The sequence below is a fragment of the Psittacula echo genome, assembly GCF_963264785.1.
Source record: "Psittacula echo genome assembly, chromosome: Z".
NCBI lineage: Eukaryota > Metazoa > Chordata > Aves > Psittaciformes > Psittacidae > Psittacula > Psittacula echo.
Window position 1 is genome coordinate 44,471,329 of NC_137742.1, and position 27,192 is coordinate 44,498,520.

The 27,192-nt window shown below is 41.0% G+C and overlaps 1 protein-coding gene across 1 annotated transcript in view; it reads left to right on the plus strand.

Annotated features, from left to right (window-relative positions):
- NTRK2 (neurotrophic receptor tyrosine kinase 2) overlaps positions 1 to 27,192 on the plus strand; it is a gene marked incomplete at both ends in the record, with an annotated part of 206,472 nt that overhangs the window by 133,476 nt on the left and 45,804 nt on the right. Inside the window, 2 exons of the mRNA XM_080637065.1 lie at positions 18,449 to 18,579; positions 24,840 to 25,012. Of these exons, the coding sequence (XP_080493191.1) occupies positions 18,449 to 18,579; positions 24,840 to 25,012 (304 nt within the window). The remainder of the gene's footprint in view (positions 1 to 18,448; positions 18,580 to 24,839; positions 25,013 to 27,192) is intronic.

The window sequence follows — 27,192 nt, forward strand, 5'->3', positions numbered from 1 at the left end:
TTGTCAGTAGCATTGGCATTAAATTACAGAATCCTTCCCTAATGATTATAGTTTTGCTCAGCCTGGGAGAGATATTCTGGGTACTTAAAGCATTCAGATCAGGATGTAAAGTTTCTCAAAAATCAGTGGTATTCAAATCTTGGGTTTGATTCAAACTTCTGTAACTTCATTAGAACTTGCTTGCAACTTAGCTATGCTTGAAGATGAGTTTTAACTTCCATTATCTGCATCCTTTTCATTTGCACATGATTTTTAATGGATAGGGCATCCAGTTCTTCATCTGGTGATAGCCTTGAAGAACGTGATTCCTCCACCATAATGCAAAGTGAGAGAGGAAGGTCCTAGTGCCTTTGCCACTTTATACAACCAGAATAATTCAGCCTTTACTGAATTATTCCAACTTCAGTACAACTCCTCCCCCCTTCAGAGTTTCAGGGTAATAGCTGAGATTTTAAATGCACAGAAGTAAAGCTGTTAAAAAATAGAATTTTCCTCCTGTGGGAAATTTCAGCATTTCAAAATTACTTTCTGCTTTGAAATCAGAATGGAGGTTAAGGTAGAGGGAAGGCACTTTAGTCAATTTTGTCTCAAGTTTTGAATTGAAATATTGAAATGGAAAAATAAACATTTTCAAGAAAATTTTTAAATAATTTGGTATTTTAAAATGAAAACTTATTTAGACAAATATTTCAAAATTATGAGCAAGATTTTTTTTTTTTTGATTTGGGGTTTTTTTTGTGTGTGGAGGTAGGGTGGAAGAAGCTTTTCCACTTTGGAGTGTTGAATATAATTCTTTTTCTTAGAAAACCAAAAAAGTAACTGAAAATCAACATTTTCCTGCTGCCAAATATTTGAAAGTTTATTTTACACTATTAAATTTTTCAGTCAGATTTTCAGCTGGCTTTATGCTGAAACCAGTGCTGTGGGAATCAAAATTTTCAATGTCCTGACTTGTGTTCAATTAATATTTGGCACATTTTCTTGCATTCCTACACCCATTACCATTAATTTTCCTGTTGGACTATCTGGGAAGGAGAGGCACTCTAAAAGACAAAAGTGGTTGTAAGTAACTGCAAGTGATACCAAACAAAATCCAAACATTCTAGGATTAAAGGGTGAAACTCCACTGAAGTCAATGGGGCTTTAAATATTGGCACCCATAGAAAGTCTGTTCCATGGAGTGCAACTGCATTGTCACATCTTGAATGCTTTTCATTCTCATGATAGACATTACTAAAGCAGTCACTTTTCAAGCACTTACGCATTTATTATTTTCAAAACCCATTTCCACAGAGAGGTCAAAAGCTCTTCTCATCAATGTAGGGTGCGCATGGGAATTTCAGTATTTTGAAGTACAGCAGGTATCCAACTGCATTAAAATGTTAATGCACTCCTTCCTTCCTCCCTTCATCACTCTCTCCCCTCCCTCACTCCCTTCCTCCCTCCTTTCCTTCCTTCCTTCATCCCTCCCTCCCTCCCTTCCTTCCTCCCTTCCTTCCTCCCTCCCTCCCTCCTTCCCTCCCTCCCTCCCTCCCTCCTTCTCTCCCTCCCTCAATCCCTCCCTCCTTTCCTCCCTCCCTCCTTCCCTCCCTCCCTTCCTCCCTCCCTCCCTCCCTCCCCCCTTCCTCCCTCCCTTCCCTCCTTCCTTCCTCCCTTCCTTCCTCCCTTCCTTCCTTCCTTCCTCCCTCCCTCCCTCCCTTCCTCCGTTCCTCCCTTCCTCCCTTCCTCCCTTCCTTCGTTCCTCCCTTCCTCCCTTCCTCCCTTCCTTCCTCCCTTCCTCCCTTCCACCCTCCCTCCCTCCCTCTTTCCCACCCTACCTCCCTCCCTTCTTCCCTTCCTTCCTTCCTTCCTTCCTTCCTTCCTTCCTTCCTTCCTTCCTTCCTCCCTCCCTCCCTCCCTCCCTCCCTCCCTCCCCCCTTCCTCCCTCCCTTCCCTCCTTCCTTCCTCCCTTCCTTCCTTCCTTCCTCCCTTCCTTCCTCCCTTCCTTCCTTCCTTCCTCCCTCAATCCCTTCCTCCGTTCCTCCCTTCCTCCCTTCCTTCGTTCCTCCCTTCCTCCCTTCCTCCCTTCCTTCCTCCCTTCCTCCCTTCCACCCTCCCTCCCTCCCTCCTTCCCACCCTCTCTCCTTCTCTCCCTTCTTCCGTCCCACCCTCCCTCCCTCCCTCCCTTCTTCCGTCCATCCCTTCCTTCCTTCCTTCCTTCCTTCCTTCCTTCCTTCCTTCCTTCCTTCCTTCCTCCCTCCCTCCCTCCCTCCCTTCCTTCCTTGCTTCCTTCCTCCCTCCTCCCTCCCTTCCTCCCTCCCTCCCTTCCTTCCTTCCTTCCTTCCTTCCTTCCTTCCTTCCTTCCTTCCTTCCTTCCTTCCTTCCTTCCTTCCTTCCTTCCTTCCTTCCTGTCTCTTTCTTTCTCTTTCTTTCTTTCTTTCTTTCTTTCTTTCTTTCTTTCTTTCTTTCTTTCTTTCTTTCTTTCTTTCTTTCTTTCTTTCTTTCTTTCTTTCTTTCTTTCTTTCTTTCTTCCTTCCTTCCTTCCTTCCTTCCTTCCTTCCTTCCTTCCTTCCTTCCTTCCTTCCTTCCTTCCTTCCTTCCTTCCTTCCTTCTTTCCTTCCTTTTTCTTTCTTTCTTTCTCTTTCTTTCTCTCTTTCTTTCTTTCCTTCTCTCTTTCTTTTTCTTTCTCTCTTTCTCTTCTTTTTGTCTCTTTCTTTCTCTTTTTTTTTTCTTTTTCTCTATCTTTCTCTCTTTCTGTCTTCTGTCTCTCTTTCTCTTCTTTATTTTTTTAACCATGCTTTGGTTTTGTCATGAATCTAAAGTGGTGTAATCTAATTATCTTTTGATTAGAAGGAAAAACATTCCAGTAGGAAAAATGTCATATTGAAATCAGATTACCTCAAACTAATCCATAAAAAGAATTCCCGTAGTGAGAAGGCCCTGTCCCTGATTGCTTTGTATCACTATTGTGATGCCATAATACTATTATTTATGCAGAAAACAGATTGCAGATATCATCTAAAAGCAAATGCTTTTTCCTGTTTGGCTATACAGTAAAGCTAGCATTTTCCCTCCTTGGTTATGTTGATATTTTTCCTTAAAAGTGGAGAACAGTGTAATTATTTATTAAAACTTTTGAAAGTTACTGTACAGCCCCATGGTCCAAACAAGACTTCAAAGTGCAAAGCATTGTGGGATTTCTTCTGCAAATAACCTCTGCCTGAAGAGCCATTGGGGTATGGCTCTGCTCCTGTAACATGGAGCTGATTGGTTTGTCTATGAGTAGGTTACACACCTGGGGCTTCACGCACAGGGTGAAGAAGGGGGAAGGGTGTTTCATTGTCCTGCCTGCCTGAGAAGAGAATCCCGGGGATTAAATTCCTTGCTCCAGCTCATGCAGGAAGTCTGGGGCAGACCCTGAAATGAAGCCAGATCTCCTGCGTGGCCCTCTCAGCACCTGACCCATCCATTCTTCCTCCATGGTGTCATGTTGGCCTCCAGCGCAGAAACTTCTACCAGAGGAATTTTCCATTAAGTTCTGCTGCTGATGAGTTTCTTTCTCACCAATAGGTGGAAACTGACAGCCCGGTTTCTCAGGTGACACAAGGAACGGTTCTGCCATCCCAAATGAGGCAGGAAAAACATCACACAGAACAAGGAATTTTCCATAAGAAACTGTACCGTAGCAACTGAAAAAGACATTGAAGCATATTACACTTTCTCTGCTTGTTGCAACCTGTGCTTTGATGCAACAGGACATCAGAAAAGTGAAGACTTGGGTTTTCTGGTTTTCTTTTCCTCACTTATTTCTCTGGCCAGGAAAGTGATTGCTTTAACTGGTGCTGCTTGACATAATGAATTTATTGCAAAATTGTGTAACCATTTCACATCCGTCTCCGAAGTCCATGCCAGAGCCTACGTTCTGGCATGCATTGTCGTGCTATAGCTGGGGAGGGTGAGGGAACTACATCCACAAACTTCCATAAGAGATCACATGCTCTTGAAATTGTAGGACAGCTAACCCAGTGGGATGCAGACTTACTTCCAACAGGCTGGCAGCTGTGCAACGTGTGGCATCAAAATAAAGTTGAGTCAGTGAGAAGTAGTGATAAATAAGCTAGGAAGAGTTTCTGTCTTTCTTTCAAGCACGCCCCAAATATGGTTGTCTAGTTTAACAGAAAAAAAAACATCACCATGCAGAAACAAGTGGCTGTGATGCTGGTTTGGATATGGGGAAATTCTTGCTGTACTAGGAATAGTATTTAATTAACATGTTGTAAAAAATCTTTAAGGGAAGTCCTTGCAGGGCGTATGCCTAGCTTGTACTTGAGCAATGTTTAGCTTGTACCTGAGCAGCTGTAACAGGCTGTTCAGGATGAAGAACCCTAAATTAATAGGACCTAAAATGCCTAAATAAGGAAACAGGAGAAAATCTGATTACCACTACCAATTGACTGAGGTCTGGAGTTTAGTTTTCTTTTGAACTTGTGCAGGTTAGTCATCTTTCTTTTCCCTTTTTTTTAGGGTTCATACTACACCCTGCCCATATTTAATCTCTCCCTTATGCCCAAGCCCATCAGCAGTTCAGTCTTGAGCTTCTCACTGGAGACAATAAACTCTATGGGGTGGATCATCCTTCTCTCCTTTATATCTGCAGATATGAATTACTGGGTGGAAAGCTGCAGCGCATAGCACATTTGCTATGTGTGTACTATCTTTTCATTTCAAACTCACAACCTGTCCAACTTCTGAGGTATTTCTGAGGCATTTCTGAGGCAAGATATACCTCTTTTCTGTGAAACTGCATGTTTTAGGTTTCCCTTGATGTAAGTGACAAGCCTGATTCAGGAAAGTTGTATCAGATTCCTGCAATGTTGAGCTTGAACTAAAAACTCTGTAGTGGAGCAGGAATCATCATGGCTGTCCTTACCTGTGGCTTTCAGCAAGGTCTGTATGTTAAAGCACAGTACTTGTTGAGCAGTAAGAGGGATAATACAGATTCTCTACCACTTGCTCCTAGCTATTGTAGCTAGCTTTCGACTTGGTTAATTATGAGCAAAAATCCCTTTTAAAATAGTCTTGACAAGCGATTTTTCCCGATGATGTTTTTCGGCTACTTAGCTGGAATAAACCTCATTAGGATGCTATTTACCATTTCCCCCATTTCCACAACAACTGGCATTTCTAATGCCTGCTTGGCACAATATGAAGGAAAATTATTGCAGTGCCTCCTGTTCAGAAATCTGTATTTGTTTACATTTATGAAGGTGTGGAAAGGGAGCTACAGAAAGTAGTTTTGAAGTGCTGGTTGTGGTATAGAAATCCCTGAGGGCCTGTTTATTTTTATGCAGGATGTTACATAAAAGGCTGTAAACTAACAACATACAGACTGAAGTAAGAAAAGAATTAGGACACTTAGCTAGGCAGTAGACTGCACATTTTCTTTTGTTCACGGCAAGTCTTTTTTTCTCCTTTTATTTATTTATTTATTATTTTTTTCCTTAAATTAGAGGATGCTGTGGGTTTCTTAATTGCTTTCTTCACCAGCTTCTCTTTGTGACTGTTAATCTAGGACTCCAGTGATCTTCCCAGTTTACATTTTGTGAGTGAGAGCAGGGCTAGTCTCATGGCATATAAGATAACACTGAAGGAAACACAAAAGAAGCAGTAGTGTTGTAAAATTGTTTTTCAAAATGTATTTTTTTCTTCCCAGTTGCATTCATTTTTGACTGTGTTGTAATGCACTTAAACTTTAAGGAGGCCAGAATCCATAAAAATGAAAGAAAGTATTCATTGCAGCCAAATCCATATCTAAGATCACTTGAGATTTTGAAACTAAGGAAGTGATGACAGCGAGGAGCTTGGGGTGTTGTTTTCAAAATATCGTAATTAAGAACTTTGATGGACATAAAACTTACACCTTACAGCTTTGTGACAGTGTCCGAATAGAAATTAATGAGAATTTTTAAAACCCCAGCTATTATGAAACAGCTAGATAAGCGTTTCTGGTCCTATTTTCTAGGTGGGGGAAAGAACGATAAAGTCATTAACTCAGCAGAAGCCTTGTAAGTGTTGTTTGCCAAAGTGCTGATGACAAATACCTTTTCACCTCTATGTGTGTGTCTAGGTTTCAGAAGCAAGCAATGTTGCCTCCTTATCCGTAAGGAAAAATGCAAATCAGTAATGGCTATTTTTTGCTGTTAGAGCTTGTTACATTCTTGGAATGTGGCTGAATTACCATTTTCCTATCAAAGAAAATGTTACAACAAGGGAAGAATAAATGTGACAGAAGCAATGCTGAAAGCAGCATACTAGCCTGTAAGTTAGTTGGGAGTTGTACATGGAAAACCACTGGGAAAAGTACCCAGTAAATCTTGAAATTGGTTTATAAATAATTACGTTAGCTTCTGACCCTTTCTCTTCTTGAACTTCTGACCAGAAGGACGGCCTAGAAACACAGAGTAGAAATTGCTTGAGAACCGTTCTGTGAATGTTGGACCACCAAAAGGCAAATTAGCCCTCCAACTCTGAAGCAGGCTTTGAACTAGTTCCTCCTAAAAGCAAGTCTGCACTTGCCCTTGTACTTGTACTTGCTGGCGGTGGTCTTGCAGGAGGCAGCAGTTAATCAGCACTGCTTGTAAAGTGGTGTGTTAATGTAGTGTGGTGACATCTTGTCTGTAGGGCTAACAATAATGCTTAATAATAATGCTACAAAACCTTGGTGTTTTATTCAAGCACAGACGGTGTGTGTATCGACAGACAACACCCATTTCCTTAGCTGCAAGTACCAGTTCTGAGCAACTTGAGTAAAAAATCCAGCTGTTTCACTGGTAAAAATAAAAATTATGGTAATTTTTTAGTATTTCCTTTACTGTTAAGCATGTGGGGTATTGCAGTTCAACAAATGTAGCAGCCCTTTGTGTTGGTTACCGCTGCTCAAAATGTTTTCTGAGTCCATGAGTATATGGGCAGCTGGTATTTATTGCTCTGGGAGAGAACTTGAACCAAAGATGGAAGGAGAGAAAAAACCTACATTTTGCCTGGTTTTGTGCAGATTGCAGTTGCTGTAAATATCATGGTGTACAGTAGTTGGAACAAAACAGTTATGTTTTTTTAAAAGCAACAGTCATACAGACACTAGGGGGGAAGTGAATTTCTGTGGTCCGTGCATTTTTGGTTTCTTGCAGAGACTGCCAGAATTACATTTGCATTCATTTCAGTCTACAACAAGTATGACAGAAGATTCAACTGTAAGTACTTTCCAAATATAAAGAGTGCAGGGGAGAAAGGTGACATCTATTAAGCTTTTACAGAATATCACGTGTGTAGTAGCTATCACCGTAAAATTAACTGATAATAATTGGTCAGAGCTGCCAACTCAGTCTGCCTACGAGTGTAACACTCTTCTTTAGGTCATGTTCACTATACTGACATCGTATGCCAGATCCTGAATAAAGTTCATTCAGTCATTTCTGCCTTTATTCTTCTTGTTTGCCCTGCTATGTGTGTGTACTGCCATTACTCAAAGTTCACATCTTGCCAAAGACTGGCTCTGTATGCTCTGGGAAATACGTGTCTCAGGTATCTGCCCAGTGGCCAATTCTCCAGCAACAGCGGGGCTGTGGGAGGGCTTCCTTTGATTGAATCACTGGTGTTTTCCTCTTTCTTGGAGACTGACTGGAACAAAATGTTTAAACCTCTTTCTTCCTACCTTTCCTCTTTTTTCCCCTCCCTCTTTCTGTCTTTCACTTCCATGCCTCAAAAGGCTATAACTGTGTTCACTATTGCGTGGTAAGTCAGCAGTAAACTTCTATGTATTTTGCTTCATTTGGGCAGCTCATGTTTCTAAGTGACAGCTGCTTGTCTCAGCACACTGTGATTATCAACTCAAAACCAAGATGCTTTTAGGTGCTGAAAGCATATTGGCAGAGACCAAACATGTCCTCGACCTTGTCATGGGCCACAGCTTTAAAAGATCCTGTTTAGTGGTTGGTTGGTTGGTTGCGTTGTCGCTTTTGGTACTGGGGCTCTGACAGTTCATTATTACAGAGGGTGCTGTGAGAAGCTGTTGTTATCCTAAAGGAGTACAGGTCTTTGGTTTTTATTAGCTGCTGACATATCATATATTTAACTTGATTAATGTATGTGTTCATTCTTCTTCTCTAAAATAAAGTTTTATTGATATGTGGGAGGGGATTTATACATGCTAGTGAATATTTATGAAACCATTCTTTAAACAGATGTCTGAAGGGAACATTGCTGAGAAACTGACCTGTTGGATTTGTTGTCTGTAGCGGAACCTAGGCAGTCTCTGCTCATGCTTTAAGCCTAACTCCGTTTGACTTGCTATCTGAACAGAGGGACTACACACTGAATAACTGGTTCCTAGCTGGTTTATAACCACAGAGGCATACAGATAGTGGAATTGCCTCTGATCTGCTAAAGGGCAAGTGGGCCTGGGCTGTATGTTGTGCAGACTGATTGCAAGGGGCTGTATGTAGCTGAGACTTTTACTCCCTCACCAAACTTCTTTCGGCAAAGAAGGATGTCTCCACCTTTTTTATATTAAAAGTAGAGAAACATTAATTTCAACTGACAGGAGCACAGTCCAGAGTGAGTGGAAGGAGATTTCTCATATCCTCTGCTAGATCTTTCAGCTGGATGCATTAGTTTTCATGATACATGAAAATAACATGCAGATCCAAGAGGAGAGAAGAGAAAATACCTTTTTTTCCCCAAGAGAAATTATTTGGAAAAGCCATGCTGTTCCCATTGTCAAGCCACAGATTTGCTTTTCTGACTGTATCCATAGGCCAGGTTGTGTTTGCTGTCAGGACAATTAGAATAGGTACCTATCCTGCTGCTATTAAAAAAGGTTTGAAGAGTTCTCAAATCCTGCTGAGCTATAGTTTAGTGGAATTTACAGAGCAATTCCAAGTAGGAGCATCACTGTTTGCTTAAGTAAAGCTCAGTGCAGGGGGAATGTCAGTCTTATTGCTCTGTAGGATTCGGGGAGGTTGTCAGACCCTTGAGAATTATGAGAACCCAAGCTGGAGAAACCTCATGACCTTCACACATGGAATAATTTGTGTTGCATAAGCATATAGTTTATGGTCTTGGTTCTTTGGAGGGTGCAGGATAGAAGAGCCAGGTCAGCAGAGGTGATAATATGTGGTCTATGATAAGCAGATCTTTTAAAGCCTGAAAAACGAGGCATGTGCAATGTTCATATGGAATCAGGAAGAATTTTTTCCAATGCACATGCAACAAGACAACAGAAAAGTCACCTTTTCTTTGCAGTTGTTGAGGACCTGATCCTGAAAAACCCGCAGCATGTTCAGTCTTGTGAAATCCTTTGTGACTGATTAGTTGGGTGACCTATTAGTGAGAACTTGTAGGGCTCTTGTTTGAAGCTATTACAATGTAATAATCTTTTGACTGCATTGTGGCCTCATTAGGAGTGTCTGGCATGGCCCATCAGTAACGAGGAGTTTTCTGGGTGTACCTTGCATGCGTATGTTGCCAGTTACAATAGCACTGGGATTCTGAAACTGTAACAGGGGCCAAGGGGGAAATGCCTTACCGGGACATAAGCCTCTGTAGATGATGCGCCATAGTGAAGAGGTATGCTAGCCTGTCACTGAAACAAAAGCAGAGCAACAAACGCCTCAGCATGGAAGAGCGCAGCAATGCTGAAGGACAGCGTATCTGTGAAAGTGAAGAGCCTCTTTTCCAGGTCTGTTTACCTTTTATGATGGTTTTGCTCATCTCTCCTGTTAATGGGGCTTCGGGGCAGTATATGGTTAGTGCTCACCCCTTGTAGGTGCCCAGAGGATAGAGGACAAACTGCGGTTCTTTCCTTTTCACTGCGTAGGAAGACTCAAGACTTGTTTTCTTTCCTTCCTGCTGATTTTGTTTCTCAGTGAAACAGGGATCTGATCAAAAGGTGATTAAGGTTTCTTCCTTTCTTTTTTTCCAATGCCCAATATCTTCACGTGTCTTTTGTGGGTCCTCCTCAGAGATAACCAAACCTGTAACTTTTCTCTGTGTTTAAGGGACACTTACGGCCAAAACCAGGAAAGGAGGAGGTACACACAGAATCATAAGGCCGACTAACCACATAGCAACAAAGCCTTAACTGTGCAGTTAAGGAAGCAGAGATTGAACCTTCCTCTGGGGTGGGAGTTTACCTCAGTTATCCCAAATAAAATAAAAAATGGGCATGCATAAGATTCAGCTTTTTCTTATGGAAAGCCATGCAGTGTGCTGCAGCCTGTTAGAACTGTAAAAGTTGCTCTGAAACACAACAAAAATTATTAGGAAAAGGCTAAATAATATGCATAAAAGTGATGTATAAAAGACTGGGTTCTGTCATGTTCCTCCGATGTTTCCTCTATTGTTCCCTTTTCCTTCCATGCAGAATTATCTGCAACAGAACAGACCTACCCATCTAGCATAACAGATCAGATGCTATGCCATCTTTTAGTAAAATATTTCAGCAAAAGGTAAAGATTAAGTATGTGCTTAACTTTTATGTAAGGGAATAGAATTTGGGGCTGTGATCTAAGCATGTGGTTTATTCCTTCACAGGCTTGAAAGCTCCATTTACTTTTCATAATTCCTTTTGAAAGGCCACCAGCAAAACAAAAGGCCACCAGCAAAACCCTTCTGTCCTCCCTGATATTGAGTTACAAAAATTTTTTTTTTTTTTTTTTTTTTTTTTTTTTGAAATAAGAAGAGAAAAAAGGAAAGCAAGAAGCCTACATCAAAAATAGGGCAACCTCCTTTAAATTTCACCTTCATACCCACTTAGGCCAAGCTCAGTCTTTGAATGTAAGATGTTTCTTTCAGATCCTGCTTCTCAGACTGGCATGCTGGGATGCATTTCAGATTATGCCTGTATCTCTGAAAACAGAGATAGAAAAGAGTTAACACTTTGAAGACAGTATGTTTATTAGTCCTCCTCTCCTCCAAGAGTCTATTATATGAGATATGCTTCATGGTACTTTCCCATCGTTTGTTGAGCACTTCTCTTTCTGCAGCACAGAAGATCCCTGAAAATTAGTGTCATGCTCAGGGAAAGGGTTTCCTGGCCTGAGCCAAGAAAAGAGTGGTGGTGGTGAGGTCATTGTCTCCACTTAACTTAAACATGGAAGCTGGACCAGATTTACCACAATAAAATAACACTAGCAGGGGTTTTATACAGCAACTTATGTACAATACCCTTTAAGTTTTACTATCATTAATCTTTTGGAAGAAATGCATTGAGATTGGCATTTAAAAATTAATTGTATGCACATCTGCAAAGATAATCTTTGGTCAAAATTCCAGCAGTTTTTTGCTTAAAGCTGATTACCGTGCTGAAAAGCTATTAGCAGGCTGAAAGCAGCATAGAGAGAGAAATGCAGAGCAATTAATATGTGATATTTATTCTGAACATCGAGCACCAAATTTAGTTTTCATTCTGATGTATCCCAATTGTTTTAGCACATAACAGATCAAATCCACATTTAATACATATTTATAAATTAAATAAAAAACAGTTTCAGGTTGCTAAGGCTTGAAGGGCTTGTGTACCTTAGTTTTTGAATGCAGGGGCAAATTAATGCCTGGAAAAACTGTCAACTTCATTATTCTTGTTTTTCTGAAGTGTGAATTTAGCTCATAAGGCTCATGCATTTAAAACAATGATAGCATTATTATTGTAATTCATTATTAGGGAGTTCTTATTTGACTATAAGTATCTAATCAAGTATGCCAATATGCCTATCTGTAGGCAAACTAAGAGGATCTTGGCTAAGTAAAACAAATCAATTACTCTAACAAAATAGTAAGATAAAATGCCTCACCAGAAATCAAGGATCAACCCCAAAAGACAGCGAATACTTGAATCTGAGCCAGAGAAGGGCCATGCAAGCTACAGCAAAATGAGTCTATAGTGGGCAAGAGCTGTCATGCCCCTTCCGGTGCAGGCAAATGGGGGAGGACTGTCACCCCACCAGGACCTGCAGCCCTGTGTCAAAAAGGGAAGTCTCATTCTCAGCCAAGACAATAGAAACTCTGGGGTTTAGAATATAGATCCTGTGAAGATTTAAGTTGTAAATGAAGCAACTGAAATGTTAAGCTGCAGCAATCACGGATTTATTTGGTTTATCATCAGATGTAGCTCTTGACAGCTGGGAATTCCCTGAGAATTATGCCATTCGTGTGAGTATTCAAAGGTTTGCCTTTCAGATATGTCTCCAGTTCTTCCAGGAAGACCACTGGCTGTTCGGCTTGCCCTCTAAATGTCTCCCCAAGGTTCATTTGGGGTCTGATGCGTGTGAAAAATCTGGCAGATCACTTGGTGGCCACACAGGGATAACTTTTTTACAACTGTTGAATTAAACTGTTCTTTTTCAAAGAAACAAAACAAAATTTAAAGTGATTCAGAAGCCATATTTGTACAGGTAGTGTGACAAGACCCAAGTGTCTTTCTGACCTACTTCTTCTGTGTAGGTCTTTCTGACCTAGTTCTTCTGTGAGTCCTCCATACTCAGTTTTCTATAGCCTGTATCAGCACCTTTCATTTAGAGCATGGTACCTGAGGACCAGGTTTTCTGTCGGCCTATTTTCCTTCTGTTAAAGAGGTGTGATTTGGATATCTGCTGTGGACTATACATATGAGCACATGCTGCTTGTTTGTTTGTGCCTACAACAGCTGGGCACTAGTCTTGTGTGAGAATTTGTTGCTGCTGTGTGGTAAAAATTAAACAACAGCACTACACAAAAATGCATAGAAAATAACCAGCACTGAATGTTGTATTGGATAAATACATCAAATAATCAGAAATATACCCTCAGGACTCAGCTGGCCTATTTCTGCATCCAGGCAATGCTGAGAGGTTAAAAGTAAAAAAACTAAGGTTGCTATTGTTGCCTTTTATTGCCTTGTTAGAGAGTAGATATTTCAATGTGCCAAAATTTCTACTCTGGCAATAGAATGCAGAAATGTAGAGATGCTGCTACTGCACGTCTTTTCTGCAGCTGCTTTTTCCTTATGCAACTGCAACTATGTCTGTAATACTACCTTGCCTGGTTACCTGCCATCTTTAAGATCCTCATTCTCTTCTCAGGGTCATGGCACAACACATTTCATCAGGACTGGTCCAAATGTATACTGCGAGCAAAATTTTCAGCGGTATCCTAGAAAGCAGCCTCAGCAGATGATTTAATCAGATGTGCTGTGGGTATGCAGCACAACAGGATCTTCTAGCGTTAGTTCAGTGAGCAGTGATTATGGAGCCTGTCTGCTGCCTCTCAGGCAGTGAGTCCATGTTGCAGCCCCTATGTAAGGACAGATCTCTCTTCTGCTTTCCTGTTCTCATAAGGCACATGGGAACACATCTGAAACTTAACAGCACTTGTGATATTGTAATTGGGTGAGGTGTTCAAGATGAGACAAACACATGCTTGCCACATAACTGTGTAATTTTTGTGCTCTTTAGGAAACCCAGCCTCAAAAGGACCAGTGCGATCTTTGGATGTGCAGAGATAGAGGACTGATTAAATGTTTTTTTCACAACCTTGTGGAGTGTGATACAAGAATGTGGCTTCCAGCTGGGAAAAACAACTGGAAACCTCTTCTTTTAAAAGGTTGTTGAAAATTTTTCTAGAGAAGAGCTGTGAAAATCGGTGAACTGGAGAAGCTCCTGGGAGGAGCTTCCATCTGTTTGCCTTATCAAGAAGAGCAAGAAGCTTGTTGATATAGATATTTAATACTAGACTTTAAATGGCCACTCAAGGTATTAAAGAAAGCCTCCTAACACCAAGGGAGGGAAATGCAAGCCAGAGAAGCTAAAAATGAAGAGACAATAAGGCATGCATTTTTATTAGCAATGAAAGTGATTACACATTAGGACAAGTGAATGGTTCAGACTTTCAAATCGAGACTGGCATAGCTACTTTCAGGAGGCAGTCTCCTGCCAAGCACAAGTCTATGATTTAACTCAATAATAGGATCAAGTCTATGATTTAACTCAGTAATATACGTAGAAGGCCACCAGTCTAGGTGGTGTCATGGTCACATGTGGTGGTAAATTATTCAGACTTACTGTTTGTGACAAAGAGGAAAACACTTTCACTCTGTCAGAGCATTTCACTTCTTATTTATGTACAGAAATATTTTAATAATCTGTACTGAGTGTCCTGCTGTCAGTGGCTTGAATCAATCACATCCAATTCAATGAATTCAATATGGTGAGGTGATCCTGAGTTGCCTGTTTTGCTGGGACCCATTCCAAAATGTGGCGTGACCCTCTCTTTTCAGCCTCACCATCAAAGGTAGGTTACCTGTGGAGTGAAATCCCATGCCTGCAGATAGTGTTTGCAGAATGAGGCTTTGATGCATCACGTCCAGTACGATGTGCTGTTGTCAGTAAGTGAATAACCCACAAGTCCAGCTCTGTTGGTGGGATTTCTCTGAGACCTCGAGATGAGAAGAGAGCCCTCTTCTGCAGTTGTGTTCCTTGTTGCCAGCCAATTCTCTGCAGTCATCTGTGGGAGCCCTGTCTTTTATGGGCACAGCTGTGTGGTTATTATTTAACACCATGGCCTGTTTTCAGCGTTTACCCTTGTTTAATTTGCTCAGTCTCACTTTGTATTTTATGTTTCATTTTTCTCTTTAGTGTTTGAACTGAATTTAGCTTTTGGCTTATTATAATGTATTTTTTACAGTAATCAGACAAGATCTTTTAAACCAGGGAATGTATGTTCTTAAAAGTACAAATGGCAGCTCAAAGGCAATCACAATTTGAGTGAAAAGGAGGAAAATACATAGATGCCCTTAGAATGTTTGTGTATCTTTTGCCTGTTAGACAATGTTATGAGACCGCTTCTTTAGTAATTCAGTTATGCCACCTCTCTGGCCAAATTCTGTTTTGTTTCTTCAACGTAAATCCAGGATATTCTCCTGGACTTCAACAGAGATAATTTGCTTTATTCTTATATTAGTTGAAAGCAGATTTTGACCTGAATTTTTCAGTGTATCTTCTGCTGAAATCTCCTTTCACTGAAGATTGTATCATTATGGCTGGGTCCCTGAATGTGCTGAACAGATTTTTTTCCTCAGCTTATATTTCCATCACAATGTATGTATTTGATTTACTTACATTGTTCTTGTATTTAATCTCTCTGCCCATTTAGTCTCATTTACTGTCATTTTTTATTTGTTTAGTAACTCGGTGCAGCTCAGAAAGGTAACACAGATAGACAGAACGTGACAAGCTGCAAATATATTCTGCACAGATCTCTTCTGTGGCTTTCTGTGTTTTGGTTTTGACAGTTTCGTTTATCAGATGGGTTGTTTATTCAAATGCTTGTTTTATATAAGAGCATTTAGCAGCAATGTAAGTGTACTACAGAGAAGTATTTGATATGTTTCTTATTTATCTTCACCATATTGTTTGTGAACTCCTCCAGGAACTTCACAAAAAACCTTCATACTGTAAGGCCAACACCAGGGTTCAAAATGGAGAGGACCCACACAAAATTCATAAAAAATTTGACTGTGTTCATCACCAGGTCTTTGGCAGCTGTGGAGAGGACCAAGTGAAGAGCTGCCTCTGCTGTAGTTTTGCTGCTGACACCAGCAGGACAGGATCTCAGCCCTAATCCCTGTCTATGGGTTTCGTGGGCATTTTTTAAGATAGTGGCAATGGCAATGTTGAGCTGAGCTTCTCTCTCTAGGAAACGAACAGAAGAATCCTGGTGATGCTGGTCAAGCAGAGAGAAAGAGAAGAGTTCCCCAAGAGGCAGGGTTGAATGGGAAATTTGGCAGGGGATAAGGGTTGTACTAACTTCTTAGTAAGCATTTTTTAAAGCACAGGTCATGAGCTGTGACACACTCGTGCTGAAGTGGCATGCCGGGGCAGCAGTCCTCCTCACGTTTGCCTTTTGACCAGTATTAGCAGAAGCAACAGATACCGGTAAACCTGCATCCATAAGGAAAATGTGTGTTTTGGTTCAGGCTTGTCTTGTGCTGACTGCATTTTGTGCTTTACTTGAAAAGCCAGTGATGAGGAGGAGACAAAAATACTGACTGCAGGGGAGCTTCTTGGGTAGCTGGCCAAACAAAGCATGTCCATATAAATGTGTCACCATAGAATCATAGAATAGTTAGGGTTGGAAAGGACCTTAAGATCATCTAGTTCCAACCGCCCTGCCATGGGCAGGGACACCTCACACTAAACCATGTCACCCAAGGCTCTGTTCAACCTGGCCTTGAACACCGCCAGGGATGAAGCATTCACAGCTTCCCTGGGCAGCCCATTCCAGTGCCTCACCACCCTCACAGTAAAGAACTTCCTCCTTACATCCAGTCTAAACTTCCCCTGTTTAAGTTTGAACCCATTACCCCTTGTCCTGTCACTACAGTCCCTAGTGAAGAGTCCCTCCCCAGCATCCTTGTAGGCCCCCTTCAGATACTGGAAGGCTGCTGTGAGGTCTCCACGCAGCCTTCTCTTCTCCAGGCTGAACAGCCCCAACTTTCTCAGCCTGGGAAGCCATCTGAAGTCTTTCTTAACAAGGAAATGTCATTATACAAAAAAGTGACATATGTCACCTGGAAGAAATAGAAACTTTGTCTTGATTTTCCTGCAAGGTCATTGTGCAGTGCCTTCCTACATTTGCAGTACTTTCTTCATATCTAACAGCAATTATACTTATGCTAGACCAGACTTTGACAAGATTAAAAATCATTGGTACCTTGCAGTCTCATTTCATGAGTACTTGACATGTGGCAATGCCCCCCTGCCTGCAGCCGCCAGCTGCAGGAACAGGAGCAGACTCTGGAGGGTCTGGTATGACATGGGGAAAAGCCAGCTTTCCTTACTTTTCTTCCAGAGTGTCGTGGTCCTGCTTGCATTTCTGGCTTGGGTAGGCTTGGGTTTCTGGCAGGTGCCAGCTGCATCTGATGGGGGTCTGCTCCTCAGGTGCACTGGAAGCCAGGGAGACTCATGATGGACATGCTTGGGGACATCTCTCACTCTCCTGGCTTGCTCCAGCACTGGGCTCTTCTCACATGCAAGCACACAGATGCGAAGAGCATTTATACATCATGCTCTTGGGTTATGCTGCCATAAGCTCAGGGTGTGGAACGCACCTATTTTTCTCTCATAGGCTGTGGGCCCTTTCTCCAAATGCTGGTGACGGCAATGGAGACAGGCTGCGCCATTCCTTCCCACTGCTGTTACCAGAAGTAGTCGGTTTTCCATCTTTCAGTAATACAGGCAAGGTGGTTTCTTTGTAAGTGATCAGCCAGTTAGGAACAGGCATGTGGCCAATCATGAAGGCAGGACATGGTCTGCACCTGAATATATCCTGAATTATGGTAGGGTTCAGCCCTGATCTCTGCAGTTAAGCAGCCAAGATGAGATTAATGCCTCTGCAGAAGCCAGCCTGATGCCTGTGCACCACTATTTACATCACTGCATTCAATATTTAAGTTACAAATAGAATTTGTCTAGGCAGGGTTAACTTTCAGTGTTTATAAAAGCAGCTAAATGCACTGAGATTAAATTCATCAGGAGATGCTGTCTGGTTTGTACAATTTCAGCAACACAAGCTGTCAACCCTCTTGAGCTGACCAGTTAAACTGCCCTTGAAGCTGCTTTATTTAGCTTGAATGTTGTAAATTGACAATGTATTCTAAAAAATTTGGTACAGTCTTTTAAATATTAAATCTTTTAATGGAAGCTTGTGCTGAAAGGAAAATGTAAAATCAGTTGAACAAAAATGCTCAAGGACTTTAATGTCTGAATCAATTCTGGGCAGCAACTCAACTAAAGCTCTGTCCACTATGCTGACTAAAACCTTTGTCCATCTTTTATTTCTTTTAATTCAAAGCAATACTCTAAATCATGTCTGTGAGAACAAAGTTTTACCTTACTGTAACTAACTGTAGTATAGCATAGGGAGGGAAAGCAGTTGAACAAGTGGTAAGAGTACCAGAGAGTAAGATGGATGTAGTTGAAGGAGGGCACATTTTGTCTTCTTGGATTAGGTTAATTTTAAAACTTTTTGGCTTTGGAAGAGAAAGTTCAGCTGTTATTAGAGGTACAAAAATAGAAGTAGTGTAAAAAAGGTTTGGTTTGCTTTCTGATTCTTCACCTTGATGTTTTAAAAAAGCAGCAGTGGCTGTTACCTGTGCTCTGTAGTGGTCATCCTAACACAATGATAAATAGCCTTTTCCTCGGTGATTCTTAATTCCATGTCTTCTTTTGCAGCAAATGCTTTTGCAACAAATTCTATAGCAGCTCTACTCTCCAAATATAAATATCTTAACTCGGTCTTTTTGAACAAGGCACTAATGAATGACACGAGATTCCTTCCATGACACGTGCAACTCTCTTCATGTGGCTGCAACCATGGACCCTGTCCCATCCTGGCCTTGCAGCTCACTTATGACCTCTGTTTTGTCTTCTCTTCACAGTTGTGCAACACATCAAGCGCCATAATATTGTTCTCAAAAGAGAACTGGGAGAAGGAGCCTTCGGGAAAGTATTTCTGGCGGAATGCTATAACCTCAGTCCAGAGCAGGACAAGATCTTGGTGGCAGTGAAGGTAAAAGAGTCTAGGGTTTCCATCATTAATTCATGGTTGCAACTAAAGCTATTTTATTTGTAAATAATCATGCTTGCCTATTCCGTAGCCCAATGCAACTGCTCTGATATATGTAGAAAGACTCACAAGGCTAATGGAGCATTAAGAGAATGTGATATTTAATCTTGCAGTGGATTATAAAATAAGAGCTGGATTTCATAAGGGAAACAGGGGAAGCAGACTGTGTCACAGAGGGGCAAAATCTTTGCAAAATATAATTAGTGAAAAATAATGTATAGGTCATTAAAAAATACTTGTGACATATGCGTGTCTAGAAAAATGATCAATTACTAGCTAAGGGAATAGGTTATGTGTATAATTGCTAGTCAAAGCCGGCCTTTCTTTTTTAGGCTTGTGCCATTATTTTAGTCAGCCACTGAAACTATCTGTGAGTAATTGCCATTAAATATACCTGCCGGGAATGTTATAACAAACTTGTGTATAATATCGTCATCTGCTGTTAAACACTGGCTGTATGGAAATCCAGAAATTGTGGTATGTCAGACCTGAAGAAGTGGTTCTTCATTATACAGCTCCAGTCAATTCTCTTTAAATACAGCCCAGAGGAGGAAGAAACTACACGAAAATAGCTGTAACCTTGAAGTTTCAAGTATACAGAATAATTTTCACATTTCTGAGAGGAGGAGGGAGAAAAAAAACCCAACCAAAAAAAAAAAAAATTATGGTATTTTTTTGCTTTTCCAAAAAAGCACAGATACATGGTGTGCTGGGAATCTAGCAAGGAGCAAGATTCCCAGCTTGGTCTCAGAGCTTGGACGCCAAGCCTGCTTCACCATACCTAACCTCTTTGTCCCTCAAAACGAAAGGGCTGAGGTTGGGTGTTGTCCTCAGCTATGGATGTATGCTAGAAAACAGTATTGGTGAAACTCCACTCTTAAAAGTCTCCCTGGCAACAATTTCATTTCCATCTGCAGAGTTCTGCCAAAAGCTGAACAAGGTGTCCAGTGTTTGAAATATCTCATTAAATGCAGGGAAATGCACATTTAGAATTTGGACTGTGCCTAGAGATTGGAAAATAATTTTATCTGAACAGTCACAATTAGGCAACCGTGCAGACATTTTTAATCAAACCATACAGTAAGAGAAATCGAGTAGATCATCTTTCTGAATTTGAGAACAAGAAATAGAGTTTTGGATTTGGCAATGAAAGAACACGAAAGAAGGATGGACTTGTAGACTGCTTTCCTACTCCATCAAAAATAACAGGTTTTGAGGGTTTGCGGAGGTTGCAAGCTTTTGATACTTGGGAGTTGTTTGGTCAAGTTGACTGATAAGAAAAAATTAGATCCTGAAGAGTTATATCATAGACTGCAGAAAGCAAAAGGTAGGAGATGACAAAACTAGATCTGAATGAAGTTTCCACTGTATTTTGGTGAAGCTAGAGTAAAAACTGCTTTTCCTCTGTCACTTCAGAGAACTGCTTGAAAGCAGAATAAAAGTCTTCCCATTCACTTGCTCCCTTTGAAAGTCCTGACCAAATGGAGCCTAGCACTTCTGCTGTTAAATGCTGTGCCACACTTACTCTCTGCTGCTCTTTCTCAGCATAATTCATATGGAAGAGCATGCAGCCTTTAAAAGAAGATATATCTGCATGGATTTGTATGACAAATTTATCAGTTTTCTGGACCAGTTGTCATACCATTTCTTTTTTTTTTTTTTTTTTTTTTTTTTTTTTTTACCCAAATCCACTCTTTGTAGTGTCTTTAATAAGGATCTTGCAGGCAGCTGTGGGAAGAATGACCTCTGGGAGCAGATAATTCCCATTTAATGTTTCTCACATTGACTCTTGAAGATGTGACTCTGGCTGCCTTCAAAGAGTGAATCTTCTGGTGAACTGTACCATTGGATTGATCCACATATAACTAAGGAGTTAGTTGCCTGGCATTTCTCTTTTTCACTGTGGTACCAACAATAGCTCATAAATATCTTCCAGCCACAGTGTAGATCAAAGTGTGGCACCTCACCAGTGCCTAGCCAGAGAACTGTGTCCAGACCTCAATGCCGAGCACAGGGTTTGACAGTGAAAATGTGTGATTTTGGTTTTTTTTCATCTTAGAGGAGCAGACCTGGATGCGAACAGCAGAGGGGTAGCTCCTCCTGGCACACAGCAGGGGCTTTAGAGAGCTTCACCCTTATGGGAAAACCACAGCACACCTGTCTCCATGAAACAGATTTGGTGAGCCCAGTAGGAATATGCGCTTGGTGAGGAGTATGTCAGTGCCAGGGGGATTTTGGCAGCAAGGAGACATGGTGTCACCTGCATGGGGTAGATCAGGGTAGCTGGTGGTCCACGACAGCTGCCTGCACCTGCTGGTTACTGGGCTGCTGCACGGTTCGTGCCTGGCCCTGGGCGTCACATCGTTTGACTCAACATGCATCCTTCTTTTTGACCAGCTGGTATCCAAAATGCTGATGTTGCTGCAGCAGCAAATTATTTAGGCGCTAAGAAGCCAAGAAAAATCTGTGAAAAATATAAAATCAGACTTGGCATAAACAACCCAAAGTGCTTGAGCTTATGCTCCTTGGAAAGGGAGAAAGAAAATCTGTTTCAATTTGTTTCAATCATGAGGCTTTTTGGGGGAAGTACTGAGTGTAAAAGCTTTCTGTGAGTCACGCCCTGTGAGTACAGCCTAACCACAGGTTAATCTGGTTGCATGGGCACTGTACTAGCCTTCCTCCTGTGTGAGTTAGCGCATATCAGAACACCATTTGCTGCAGGCATTTTCAGAGAACAGAGGGTGGAAGAAGGGAAAGTTACAATTTCTTTCCAAGCCATTTTACCACGCCGCAGTGGCTCTTCAGGCCTGGATCGGTACTGTCTCCTCATAGGGTGGATCCCCAGGCATAGTCCTGCACTCGTTTAACCTGTCCAGAGCTGGAGGTGAGGATGACTGTCAGGACACAGGTTAGCAGCTGCCTCTGGCTCTCCTGGGAGGCTGGAGGTTGGGATTCACCCTGTGCTGTTCTAGGAATGTGCTCTGCTTGCAGGCTGCTATGTGCATGAGGTGAAAAACATTTCCACAGTACATGCAGAGTAAAAACAAAGATTTCCAAATCTTTGGGTCTTCAGTTTAGAGAAGGTTCAAAACCACCCCTTCATTTCTTGAGGAAATATATCACTTAGCTCTTGTATGGTGATGGGGAGCAGTAGTAAGGATTTCCTGGTGGGCTGAAACAGCATAAAGGACAGCTGTCGTGAGAGTTTCATTACCAAGTGACACTGATGTTGGTGAGAGCCATCTCCCCCTGCTATTTCTCTGACTTGCCCGTGTGGTGTCAGGGTGGACTAAGGAGCTGGTGGTTTGTACTCGATACAGAGCATAGGTCTGCAGACACCAGATGGTACACTGACATGTGTAAAAGGAGTCTGAAGGAGAAATAAGCGTGGGATGGTGGTTTAACTGTTACAGGGATGAACTCAGTAGATGTGGAGCTCCTGTAACAGCCAGGGTGTCCCTCTGTTGCCCAAGGGAGCTTGTCTCTTCTCCTTAGCTTTTGGGCTGAGTGGTTGGAAAGAACATGTGGTTGTATCTCTTGGGAAAAACTCCTATTGACTGGTGAGAGTGCTTTGTATGCAGAGCATGGATGTACTTGTCAGTAATGATAAGAATAATGAATATGTCTTTTTCTCTCTTTGTGCTCTTACGGATTTATTTTTGTTTTATTTTTTTGCTTGCACTGAGAACAAGCTAAATGCATTAGTCAATGTCATTTCTGTGTAAATTCCATGTACTTTTTTTTTTCTTCACTTTCCAGTCCCCTCCTTGCCTGTGTCAGATATCTCTCATGCATTGTGTCTATTCTGTGCACTGCATGAAATAATGAGAAAGGGGTTCTGCAATGGTGGATGACAGAAATTCAAGTCACCCCTTTATAGTAGAAACCATGCCCAAGTTTTACCTGGGTTTTAGACCCTTCTGCATTTTGGTGTTTGACAGAAAATGTGTAATTGCCATGGCAACTGCTCTGTCATATGATAATTTTGCTGTTTCTGTAAGATAAAAAGTGTCTTCTGAAATATACAATATGCCATCCTCACAGGGCAGAGCATTTTTACAGTCTTTCCAGGGAAAGAGCCTCCTGGAAAGAGATTCAGCCCATGCTTCTCCCTGTCATTTTTTTCCCAGGTTGCTATTATTTAAAAATGTTTTCTATATTAATTTTCTAATTCTGTTGCTGTTGAGAAGAATTACAGTCCAATTGCTTTACACATTAAGCCACTAGAGGAAACTCTAGTGACAATAGAATTATTCAGGATGATTTTATTCTATACCATAGATTGGACTGTGGGTTGGTGTCTGTATAATGTTAAAGCATCATGCCAGAGCCCAGAAGTGTTGGAAGATGTTTTTGTTCCAGTCCTCACTCAGTTCAGTTGTGAATGTGTGAGGACCATAGTGGAGAGTCCATTTGGTATCCACCTTAGATGGTACCTCTGTGTACTTGTTAAGCTTTGATGATGTAATATCCTGGTTGCATCGTTATTTGTAAAAGTTGTGGAAGAAGGGTTCTGGGCCTTCTTAACATGCGAGATGCATGAGTGGGTCCCTCAGGAAAGGGACATCTGTGGCATGAGTGATTTCTGTTGCCTCTAGGATCCATAGAGCCCAAAATCCACAGGGAAAAGCCCCTAAACTTGATAGATGGCTATGCAGTCTGCCCTGCTCCTTGTCTCCCTATCTGAACCTTTCTATGGTAGTTCTTCATTTTTCTAGACCTGTGGTTTCAGTTTCACAGGTAAAGTGTTTTTTCCAACAGTCATTTTTTAGTCCCTTCTTCACACACGCAAAAATACAATACTAGAAAAGTGGACAGTGTCCCTGTTAAAGAAAGAGCTTGAACAAACTATGACTAGTGCAGCTAAAATCTGAGTATGTTGGCAGAATGATTGCACAGTATCAGTGTGTTCTGTGTCTGTTCTGATGAATAAGCTTGGTCCCATACTCTGTATATGAATTCGAGGTGGAAAATAGAGTGACTAGATGGTCAGGAAAAAGCATATTTAGGTGAAACAATACCACTACTTTTGTGTCTTCTTTTTGTATTTTAACTACTATTTAAAATCTTTGGCTTTTAACTACACAGGTACAGGGCCCAGGCATCAGTTTCTGTGAATACTAAATTGTGAACATTAGTAGCCTGGTATCTTTCTCTAAGTGTTTTAAAAATATTGTTTGAATTAGCATAGTGTAACCACGTTGCCTTTTGAAGGTAGAGCCTAGCAGTGGTTTACTGTCAATTATAATTATTCCTCATATAATTGGTGTCAGAACTTTGTTTTGGTTTGGTTTGGTTTTTTGTGCATGAAAGTGTTCTCTTGCTCAGGAAGTACAGCTCTTAAGAAGAGATCTGAAACTGTCTATGCATGGCAGTTATATTAGCATTATTTCATTATACAACATTTAAGCCTCCTGTTTAATCCAGTGTTGATGTATTTCCTTCAAAATGAAAATATGCAAGAGTTTAGAGCTGTATAAACAAAAGAGTGTGAGAAAAATTCACCCACCAGAATTCTGATCTGCATGTACTTCCTCTCTGTCTATCAATTTAGGATCAATCCTTCAGTTACTCATGCATATGTGTAGTCTTAGGCATGTGACTAGGTTTACCAAATTTCAAAGGAGTTTCTGGCTGAAGTCTCAGGTTGTAAGTTCTGGTCCAGGGGCATACCGTTGTATAAATCTACTTTATGTATAGCACACCACAGGGGCAAACATCAGCAACAGCGACATTAGTAATACATAATGCATCTATGTTCCTCCTAAGTATTTCAAGCAATGAGAGTTTTATTTTAAATTACTTACAAGAAAGGTGAATATCAAAAAGATGCTAGGGTTTGCCTGAGTTAAATGTTATAGGACATGAATCAGCTGTTTAATAATATATTTTTTTTATAAGATCAGTTTATTTGTTCTGTGTTTGGAAAACACTTGGCACAGTAAGATCATGAATATTCCTCATCCTCTCATAAGGAAAATTCTTGTTTGGGATGATGTGTGGCAGAAGAATTAAAAGTGTACTGCCATAGTTTTTATTGCATTTAAAGATCACATCTGCATTTCTAAAAGAGTTATTAAGTAAGTACTTTTTCCATTCTTCATGCAGTAGAGTGTCCTTATCTTACCCTTACAGCACCATCCCCCATGTTCAGTACCTTCTGCAAATACAACACCTTCCTTAAATTTCATCTTCTCTGACAGACACTGAAGGATGCCAGCGACAATGCCCGCAAGGACTTCCACCGTGAGGCAGAGCTGCTAACTAACCTGCAACATGAGCACATTGTCAAGTTCTATGGTGTTTGTGTTGAGGGTGATCCACTCATCATGGTCTTTGAGTATATGAAGCACGGAGATCTTAACAAATTTCTCAGGTAAATGCATGAACACATACTGCGCTGCTGAGCTAGAACTGGGTAGAGAAGGTAGGTGTTATTGGTATTTAATGTCTAATTAACTTTCATCACTGGAAAATGCTGACAACAATCTATGCAACTCTCATCTTGTGTACTGGGATGTGGTGCTCATTGTTAATAGCCTATTTGAAAGTACCATGAAGTCAAGCCTTATGCTTTGCACGAAACAAATGGGAACCAAAGAAATATTGTTTTAAATATATTTTGTGTATTCTGAAATGTTTACTTATAAATCTTACAGTAGGAATAATTTTCTTGCAGGCTTTCTGGTAGCACTTGGGAAGATCCTACTCAACACCTATCGCTATGTGTAGGCATCTAAAAGCTTTTGAAATCTAACCTCTTTTCTCTTCCCTCATCTCAGTATTTTGGAAAGACTTCCATTAATCTGAAGCAGAAAAGCTGAGCCATGGAAACTTCAATGCAATGGAAAATGCTGCATCTTGGGGTCTGGATTAGGACTTTATTTCAAAAAGCTGTTCAGGAATGTGTATTGGAAATTGAAACTTTGCAGCAAAGCAGTCATAAATAAATAGATGATACCTAAGGTTCACAATACCAGGTAACTCAGGAACCAGGAAGTTATGAACAGTGGCTCTGTGTATGTGCCATTTCCACTAGCCTGCACCCGTTGACATAAAACCAAGCAGTTAAGAAACAGCTTTTGCTCCTACGTAAAAAGATATTTGCACAAGGGACTGTTCTTTCAGGGTCTTCTATGCCATTTTCATCAAAGGATATCACAAGGGCCTTTCAATGTACTGAGATTTCTCCTACTGAAGATAACTAAGGGTACCACCATTTTGGTAAGGTATCTCTGGCAAAGCTCTAAAACAATCAGAACTGATGTTTCTTTAAATGGGTTCAGATTTAATATCTGATTGAAATAGCTAGTGACTGCTAGTGTCACCATTTATGCATTTTTGATCGCGTATGTGAAATAAGTTTGCTGTCTTTCTAATGTCTGCTTATCAAATAGCCACACCAAAGCAGATGGCATCAGCTAGCATCCTCCCCTCTTGGCAGGGCTGCCAGGTTTGGCAGGGAGACCAGGGCCTGAACTGGGGATGCAGAGCAAATGCTGCTACTTTTCCCAGATTGCTTATCTCTTTGGCAGAGGGTGTACTGTCAGAGCCATGTTAGGGCATTAACATTTGCCTGCTTGGACTTCTGCTGTGGATCAGAAGAGTACTGCAATCTTCTAAGATGCCATTGCAGTACTTCTTCAGTGCACTGAATTTCCATTAAAAGAAGCCAGATTTGCAGCTGATAAGAAATAATTTCTGATTTTGTAATAAATACTTACTCTCTGATTCTTTTGGCTTGGCACTTTCTTACCTCATAACCCTTATTTTGTATTATTGTACAGAAAGATAGTTTAGCAGACAGTATATTTCCTACCTTAGGTCTTCTCTTTTATTTTTATTTTTTTTTTTTTTAATAATTAATCAGCCTTTGTCTTTAGAACATAAAATGATTGTGCTGGGACAAGCTGTTAAACTGAAGCTCCAATTTGTCATTCCTCTCGCATTTGCTGCAGCTTGTGCTGCACATCAGAGGTTACTTCTACAAGGCTTTAAAAGCCTGTATTTCTTACCCTGCAGCGCTATCAAAAGCTGTTAGGGAAAAATGAATCCAAAATTTAACCCAAATGAGCCTTGCTGTCTGCATGCTGCTAAAGGGTGTTTGAGATCTAGGACTAAAGCTTCAAAGTCTTGTCTGTACTGTGCTTTTTCTGACTAGTGGAGGCTGATGCGGATCCAAAGAAATTTCTGTCAATGTTCCTTGCTTTTGAAGACACTGAGGAGCACCTCATTTACAGCCAGCACCAAGAGGACAAGTGAAGTGGGTGGAGTGTTAAGAATAATCCGAAAGTTTCATTAGATACAGCCCATGTCCTCAAGAAAGCTAGAGAAAGTTGAAGAGTTCTCTAATTTGGTGACTCAGATCTTTATGTGCAAAAGCAGTCATTAAAAAATTCAGGCAACGAAAAAGCACAGTGCGTTTCAATAGGAATTTGCCTGTGAGTCTTGGCTGAAGATTTCATATCCTCCTGTTTATTCCCCCCAACCTACTTCAGTCAAATAGCTGCCTGTATGTACCCTGTAGCAGAGCTCCTTTGCCTGGTACCAGAAGTA